Here is an 8,783-nt window from a genome sequence, read left to right as displayed (position 1 = left end):
GAACCATGGAACCGTATTACCCACAATGCTCCGGGGTTTCCACACTCACTCGGTCTCACTCTCCCTATATAAGCCCCGCCCACAATGAATGACCCGGGTCTCACGCCGATGCCAAGGCCTTGCTCTGCAGCGGCGAGCGGAGGCCGACCACGATGTGGAACGACCAGCGGAGGTCACGTGGTCTCGCTCGCTCTCTCTCTCTCTCAGCCGTCAGCACTTGGCTGTGATTCTGTCCCGCCAGAATAAAAGACTGTTCAGAACGTGGCTCCTCGGTAGACCCGGAGCAGAGGTCTGGGTTCTCTGGTTTCTCCACCTTCGGTTCTGTTTCCAGTGAAGAAGATTCATCCTGAAGGAGCTTTAGTCCAGCGAACGGACTCCTGGTCCGGACCGGCCTGCTGCCGTCCCAGGTTCTCCCAGTCCTGGTCCGGACCGGCCTGCTGCCGTCCCAGGTTCTCCCAGTCCTGGTCCGGACCGGCCTGCTGCCGTCCCAGGTTCTCCCAGTCCTGGTCCGGACCGGCCTGCTGCCGTCCCAGGTTCTCCCAGTCCTGGTCCGGACCGGCCTGCTGCCGTCCCAGGTTCTCCCAGTCCTGGTCCGGACCGGCCTGCTGTTGGTTCTGCTCAGGATGTCCTGACTCCTGAGTTTCACTTACTGTAAACATTCTGAATATTTTGTAAAGCGTCTGTCAGCTCTGTACCGGATGTACCGGATGTACCGGATGTACCGGATGTGCGGCCTCCGGGACTGACCGACTATAAAAACTAAACTGCAGCGTTTCCATTTGATAAAAACGCGTTTCTGCTGCTCGTGCTGTTGAACACGCCAGGAGCGATACCAGCCTCCACCACGAGGTGGCAGTGGTGGCGCAGCGTGGAGCGCTCCGGACCGGGACCGGGACCGGGACCGGGTCTTCTGTTCCGGACGTGAAGGTAAATGAAGAGAAAGACGCTTTAATCAGCTCACGGCTCGTTCCAGGAACATTTCATAGGAAGAAGCGAAAGTTCTTGAAGCACGAGCCGAACGCCGCCTCCTGTTTACTGCTTTATTTCTGTGGCGGGAATATTAACGTCTTCATTCTGGGAATATTAACGCCTTCATACGGGGAATATTAACGTCTTCACACGGGGAATATTAATGTCTTCACACGGAGTTTTATGAATTTGTTAAAGTCAATGTTCAACTTGTTAAACGAAAAGCCCCGGTCCTCCAGACCGGAAGCGGCGCTGTGACCCGGATGGAGAAACCCGGAATACACAGAGCCACGACTCAGCTGGACGGAGAGGACCGGAGACCTCTGGACCGGGACGAGGACCTGCAAGAGGACCTGCTGCACCGGGACCGGGACCCTGCTGGACCGATGGACCAGAGTCAGATCCGGTACGGTTCCCCGCCCGCGGCTCCGCAGCAGGAGAAGTTTCTGATCCTCATTTTAATCCCGAACCCCGAGAACCCGCACGAACTGGACCCCATCTGGAGGGTCCTAGTCCACATCTGGAGGGTCCTAGTCCACATCTTGGGGGGGTGTTCCCCTGTTTTTCCTCTGTGGCGTCCAAGCGAAGGTTCACGACCCTCAGGAGGTCCTGAGTGTGTGTGTGTGTGTGTGTGTGTGTGTGTGTGTGTGTGTGTGTGTGTGTGTGTGTGTGTGTGTTCTCGTATTTCTATCCTTGTCGGGGCCAAATGTCCCCACAAGGATAGCAAAACGTGGAACGACGTGCCTTGTGGGACCTTTTTCCGGTCCTAAGTAGGAGAAACAGTGTTTTCTTGACCATGTTGTTGTTACTGAAAAAAGTAAAAGGTCAAAAACATTTCTTTAGGGTTAGGCTTTGTTGTGGTGTGGGTTAGGGTTAGGGTAAGGGTCAGGGTCAGGGGCTAGACATGAATGGGAGTCAATGGACGGTCCCCACAAGGATAGAAATACGAGACTGTGTGTGTGTGTGTGTGTGTGTGTGTGTGTGTGTGTGTGTGTGTGTGTGTGTGTTGAACCCATCAGTGTTCTCTGCGCTTCCTTGGCGTTCTCCCTGCTCTCGGCGTTCTCCCAGGGTTCTCAGTGCTCTGCTTTCTGCGTTCTCCCAGGGTTCTCGGCGTTCTCCCTGCTCTCAGCGTTCTCCCAGGGTTCTCTGCGTTCTCCCTGCTCTCAGCGTTCTCCCAGGGTTCTCGGCGTTCTCCCAGGGTTCTCAGTGCTCTGTTCTCTGCGTTCTCCCAGGGTTCTCAGTGCTCTGCTCTCTGCGTTCTCCCAGGGTTCTCTGCGTTCTCCCTGCTCTCTGCGTTCTCCCAGGGTTCTCGGCGTTCTCCCAGGGTTCTCAGTGCTCTGCTCTCTGCGTTCTCCCAGGGTTCTCGGCGTTCTCCCTGCTCTCAGCGTTCTCCCAGGGTTCTCTGCGTTCTCCCTGCTCTCAGCGTTCTCCCAGGGTTCTCAGTGCTCTGCTCTCAGCGTTCTCCCAGGGTTCTCGGCGTTCTCCCTGCTCTCTGCGTTCTCCCAGGGTTCTCTGCGTTCTCCCTGCTCTCAGCGTTCTCCCAGGGTTCTCAGTGCTCTGCTCTCTGCGTTCTCCCAGGGTTCTCTGCGTTCTCCCTGCTCTCTGCGTTCTCCCAGGGTTCTCAGTGCTCTGCTCTCTGCGTTCTCCCAGGGTTCTCTGCGTTCTCCCTGCTCTCTGCGTTCTCCCAGGGTTCTCAGTGCTCTGCTCTCTGCGTTCTCCCAGGGTTCTCGGCGTTCTCCCTGCTCTCTGCGTTCTGCCAGGGTTCTGCTGATCGGGCGCTCCCGCCGACGGGCCCGCGGACGGAGCCATGTTCTCGGGGAACCGGCGCCTGGCGGCCGGCCTGCTGGTCAACCTGCTGGCCTCCATCTGCATCGTCTTCATCAACAAGTGGATCTACGTGCGGTACCGGTTCCCCAACCTGAGCCTGACCCTGATCCACTTCCTGCTCACCTGGCTGGGGATCTGGGTGTGCCGCCGGCTGGACGCCTTCTCGCCCAAGAGCCTGCCGGCGCGCCGGGTGCTGGGCCTGGCGCTCAGCTTCTGCGGCTTCGTGGTCTTCACCAACCTGTCGCTGCAGAACAACTCGGTGGGAACCTACCAGCTGGCCAAGGCCATGACCACGCCCACCATCCTGCTGCTGCAGACCGCCGTGTACCGCAAGACCTTCTCCACCAGGATCAAGCTCACCCTGGTGAGGGGGGTCTGGCCTGAGACCGGGGGGCCGGGGTCTGACCAGATCCTGGCTTCTGTCCAGGACCGGGTTGTGCCCAGTCTGGGTTCTGGGCTGGTCTGTGACGGTTCTGTCCCCTCAGGTTCCCATCACTCTGGGCGTGGTCCTGAACTCGTACTACGACGTGCGCTTCAACGTCCCGGGGACGGTCTTCGCCGCGCTGGGCGTCCTGGTCACGTCTCTGTACCAGGTGGTGAGTAGACCGCCGGGCCGGCGCAGAACCCGAGGAACCGGTCCGGCGGTTCTAGATCCTGACTGGGTTTCTCTCGCAGTGGGTCGGCGCCAAACAACACGAGCTGCAGGTGAACTCCATGCAGCTGCTGTTCTACCAGGTGAGGCTGGTTCTACCAGGTGAGGCTGGTTCTGCTGGTTCTACCAGGTGAGGCTGGTTCTCTACCAGGTGAGGCTGGTTCTACCAGGTGAGGCTGGTTCTGCTGGTTCTACCAGGTGAGGCTGGTTCTGCTGGTTCTACCAGGTTCTGCTGGTTCTACCAGGTGAGGCTGGTTCTCTACCAGGTGAGGCTGGTTCCTCCAGGTGAGGCTGGTTCTCTACCAGGTGAGGCTGGTTCTGCTGGTTCTCTACCAGGTGAGGCTGGTTCTACCAGGTGAGGCTGGTTCTGCTGGTTCTACCAGGTTCTGCTGGTTCTACCAGGTGAGGCTGGTTCTGCTGGTTCTACCAGGTTCTGCTGGTTCTACCAGGTGAGGCTGGTTCTCTACCAGGTGAGGCTGGTTCCTCCAGGTGAGGCTGGTTCTCTACCAGGTGAGGCTGGTTCTCTACCAGGTGAGGCTGGTTCTGCTGGTTCTACCAGGTGAGGCTGGTTCTCTACCAGGTGAGGCTGGTTCTCTACCAGGTGAGGCTGGTTCTGCTGGTTCTACCAGGTGAGGCTGGTTCTCTACCAGGTGAGGCTGGTTCCTCCAGGTGAGGCTGGTTCTCTACCAGGTGAGGCTGGTTCTGCTGGTTCTACCAGGTGAGGCTGGTTCTCTACCAGGTGAGGCTGGTTCCTCCAGGTGAGGCTGGTTCTACCAGGTGAGGCTGGTTCTCTACCAGGTGAGGCTGGTTCTCTACCAGGTGAGGCTGGTTCTCTACCAGGTGAGGCTGGTTCTCTACCAGGTGAGGCTGGTTCCTCCAGGTGAGCCTGGTTCTCTACCAGGTGAGGCTGGTTCTGCTGGTTCTACCAGGTGAGGCTGGTTCTCTACCAGGTGAGCCTGGTTCTCTACCAGGTGAGGCTGGTTCTGCTGGTTCTACCAGGTGAGGCTGGTTCTCTACCAGGTGAGGCTGGTTCCTCCAGGTGAGGCTGGTTCCTCCAGGTGAGGCTGGTTCTCTACCAGGTGAGGCTGGTTCCTCCAGGTGAGGCTGGTTCCTCCAGGTGAGGCTGGTTCTCTACCAGGTGAGGCTGGTTCTCTACCAGGTGAGGCTGGTTCCTCCAGGTGAGGCTGGTTCTACCAGGTGCGGCGGTGGTGGAACCAGCGGTGGAGAACCGCCGTGTTCCCGGAGCTGAGTCCTCCTGGTTCTCAGGGTTCTGTTCCTGCAGGCTCCCATGTCTTCGGCGTTCCTGTTCTGCGTGGTTCCGCTCTTCGAGCCGCTGACGGGGGACGGGGGGATCTTCGGACCCTGGTCTCTGCCGGCCCTGGTCAGTCTCTGTTCTCCGGTTCCGTCCGGCGCCGCCGGGCCTCCTGGGTAACGCCGCTGTTCTCGGGCTGTCCAGGTGGCGGTGCTGTTCTCCGGCGTGGTGGCGTTCCTGGTCAACCTGTCCATCTACTGGATCATCGGGAACACGTCGGCCGTCACGTATCCTCCAGGTCGGTTCCGCCGCGTTCCCGACGTTCCGCCTGACGTTCCTTGACTCCGCCCGCAGCTACAACATGTTCGGCCATTTCAAGTTCTGCATCACCCTGATCGGAGGATACCTGCTGTTCCACGACCCGCTGTCCGTCAACCAGGTGAGCGGCGGCCCCGCCCCCGGCCCCGCCCCCGGCCCCGCCCCCCGGCCGCCCCTCTGAATCCTGTTCCGTGTTCTCAGGCGCTGGGGATCCTCTGCACTCTGGCCGGGATCCTGCTCTACACACACTTCAAGCTGCTGGAGCAGGAGGAGGGCCAGAGCCGCCTGGCCCAGAGGCCGTAGGCGGAACCCGCGGAACCCGCAGAACCCGCGGAACGCCACGCTTTTCTATTTTTATACATTTCTATGATCAGTATTTTGTAGGAAACAGGTTCCTCTCAGGAGGAACCGGAGCCCAGGAACCGGGGCCCAGGAACCGGGGCCCAGGAACCGGAGCCCAGGAACCGGAGCCCAGGAACCGGAGCCCAGGAACCGGGGCCCAGGAACCGGAGCCCAGGAACCGGAGCCCAGGAACCGGGGCCCAGGAACCGGGGCCCAGGAACCGGGGCCCAGGAACCGGAGCTCAGGAACCGGAGCCCAGGAACCGGGGCCCAGGAACCCGGACAATCAACGTTCCGTGACTGAACGCGGGGTCTGGGTGTCCGACGGTGGAGCGGTTCTGCTTTCCGGGACGTTCTGCCGACGCGCTGGGTTCAAGTCAAACTGACGACGGCGCTTGGAGGAGAACGTGGAACCGAAACGCCGCTGCGTCCGTCTGTGGTTCCCCGCTCCTGATCCCTTCAAACACGCAGAACATTCAGTTCTCCACATTAAAACCTTTTTCTTCTTTCACCCCAGTGGTTCCGTCTGGTTTTGTAGTTTACTAGTTTCCCTTGTTGGACGCGGGCCGTGGGGCGTTCTGATTGGACGCGGGCCGTGGGGCGTTCTGATTGGACGCGGGCCGTGGGGCGTTCTGATTGGATGCGGGCCGTGGGGCGTTCTGATTGGACGCGGGCCGTGGGGCGTTCTGATTGGACGTAGGCCGTGGGGCGTTCTGATTGGACGTAGGCCGTGGGGCGTTCTGATTGGACGTAGGCCGTGGGCGTTCTGATTGGACGTAGGCCGTGGGGCGTTCTGATTGGACGTGGGCCGTGGGGCGTTCTGATTGGACGCGGGCCGTGGGGCGTTCTGATTGGACGTGGGCCGTGGGGCGTTCTGATTGGACGCGGGCCGTGGGGCGTTCTGATTGGACGCGGGCCGTGGGGCGTTCTGATTGGACGTGGGCCGTGGGGCGTTCTGATTGGACGCGGGCCGTGGGGCGTTCTGATTGGATGAATTAGGAATTAGATTTAATTCAGAATCAGCTGTTTTGAGAGAATAAACTTTTATTGAAACTCTCATGTTAAAGTGTTGAGTCACATCCTGAGGGACCGGACCGGACCGGACCGGACCGGACTGGACCAGACCGGACTGGACCAGACTGAATTAGAATGGATCAGACTAGATCAGGCCAGGTCAGACTGGACGAGGACCGGATCAGATCAGATCAGATCAGATCAGATCAGATCAGGATCAGACTGGACCGGATCAGGACTGAGGTTGTTTGCTTCAGCCTCTTTTGCCGCATTGAGGAAACCTTCAGACTCCGAAGTGAAGGTTCAGGACTCTGAACCAGGAACACACACACACACACACACACACACACACTCAGCCCCGGTGTGGCGCCTGGAGCTCAGGTGAATGAGGAGGTCCAGTGTGTGGCGTCCTGTGGGGGGGCTGGGGGGTTGGGGGGGAGGGGGGACAGAGGGCTGCTTGTCCCTCATCAATGCTCCGTTGTGAGACCTGGAGGGAGAAACTTCAGGAATGGAAGAGCCTGTCCGGTCTGGAGCTTTAAGGTCCATCGTTTCTCGGAAGTGGACTAAAAATGAAAACCTGTGAACTTTACTCTGCTCCGCGTCCGGAGCTTCCCTCCCAATTCACCATCTCATTTTCACTTGTTTTAGGGGCACCTGAAGTGAAATGTAAAAGTTTTATTTTGAGTTTAGGCCAAGAAACACACACACACACACACACACACACACACACGCAGTCTCGTATTTCTATCCTCGTGGGGACCGTCCATTGACTCCCATTCATGTCTAGCCCCTAACCCTGACCCTTACCCTAACCCTAACCCACACCACAACAAAGCCTAACCCTAAAGAAATGTTTTTGACCTTTTACTTTTTTCAGTAACAACAACATGGTCAAGAAAACACTGTTTCTCCTACTTAGGACCGGAAAAAGGTCCCCACAAGGCACGTCGTTCCACGTTTTGCTATCCTTGTGGGGACATTTGGCCCCGACAAGGATAGAAATACGAGAACACACACACACACACACACACACACACACACACACACACACACACACACACACACACACACACACACACACAGCCAACGAAAAGAAAAAGTTACAGAAAAAGCTGAAGTGAAGAGTGTGTGAATGAACAAGGAAATCTGGAAAAATACAATCAAAAAGTCTTGGAAAATAATTCCGACAGGACAAAGTACCACGAAGCTAAGTTGACCTTGTTTGGGAATATTGCTGAAATTGCTGAAATAACGCATTCTTTTTTGGCCGGCCACTTTGTTAATCTATCCTTGTTTTCAACATCGAGTGAATTACTGTGTTATGGTTTTTGTTCGTTACATTCGTCAAATATTAGTTTAAAAAACATCGATCAGCCACAACGGGTAACTATTTCCTAAAAGTTTAGAAGCCAACCTGAAAAGAGAAGAAGCTTTTTAAACACGAGGAGATGAAAAGTGTCAAACCGCCGCTGGCTGTTGGTGTTTTCAGTCAGGCACGTTCGGAGACAGCCCCGCGAAGGGGTCCTGTTGACACGGAAACGGACGCTACAGTTAGCAGGTAAACCTCAACAATTGCCACTTTTTAGGCTTTAACCCAACACCAGAGAGCGAATAACCACACACAGCTGATCGGTACAGCGCCGGCCTGGACCGCGACACCCCGCTACTGCCGCCCTCGGCCGTTTGTTATCGTCCGTTTCATTCAAGTGGCGCAAATAAAGGCGCTAGCAGCTAATGCTAACCGCTCGCAGTGCTAAGGCTAGCTGCTGTTTCCGCTTTTCAAACTTTCATACTTCAAAGCAGCCCTGCAGTTACTCTAAATAAGCTGCTCCGATCTCCGGAGTGCTGCAAACAAAGAGCTGTTTGTTGTGGATCCGGTGCAACTTATGATCGGTTTCCAAATGTCGAACTGCAGCAAACAACCTGCCCTGATCACAGCATGACAACAACCTGCACTGATGACTGATCACAACATGACAACAACCTGCACTGATGACTGATCACAACATGACAACAACCTGCACTGATGACTGATCACAACATGACAACAACCTGCACTGATGACTGATCACAACATGACAACAACCTGCACTGATGACTGATCACAACATGACAACAACCTGCACTGATGACTGATCACAACATGACAACAACCTGCACTGATGACTGATCACAACATGACAACAACCTGCACTGATGACTGATCACAACATGACAACAACCTGCACTGATGACTGATCACAACATGACAACAACCTGCACTGATGACTGATCACAACATGACAGCAACCTACACTGATGACTGATCACAACACAAAGCGTTCTTGAACTCTCGGAAAACAGCCTGCAGTGATCAGTAATGAGGTGCTGTGATCCAGTTAGAAGAACATTTAAAACAATGAGACATGAT

The 8,783-nt window shown here is 56.5% G+C and overlaps 1 protein-coding gene across 1 annotated transcript; it reads left to right on the top strand.

Annotated features, from left to right (window-relative positions):
* The first annotated feature begins 780 nt into the window (after positions 1–780).
* On the top strand, positions 781–5,871 carry slc35e3 (solute carrier family 35 member E3). Its single transcript, XM_030113259.1, has 9 exons — positions 781–927; positions 1,195–1,375; positions 2,692–3,160; positions 3,282–3,392; positions 3,472–3,531; positions 4,731–4,829; positions 4,905–4,987; positions 5,055–5,139; positions 5,220–5,871. Exons 3-9 carry the CDS (start codon positions 2,777–2,779, stop codon positions 5,319–5,321), a joined length of 924 nt encoding a protein of 307 aa, XP_029969119.1. The 5' UTR covers positions 781–927; positions 1,195–1,375; positions 2,692–2,776; the 3' UTR covers positions 5,322–5,871.
* The last annotated feature ends 2,912 nt before the right edge of the window (positions 5,872–8,783 follow it).

Source organism: Salarias fasciatus, chromosome 17, assembly GCF_902148845.1.
Source record: "Salarias fasciatus chromosome 17, fSalaFa1.1, whole genome shotgun sequence".
Lineage (NCBI taxonomy): Eukaryota > Metazoa > Chordata > Actinopteri > Blenniiformes > Blenniidae > Salarias > Salarias fasciatus.
This window is presented reverse-complemented; position numbering and strand designations above follow the sequence as displayed.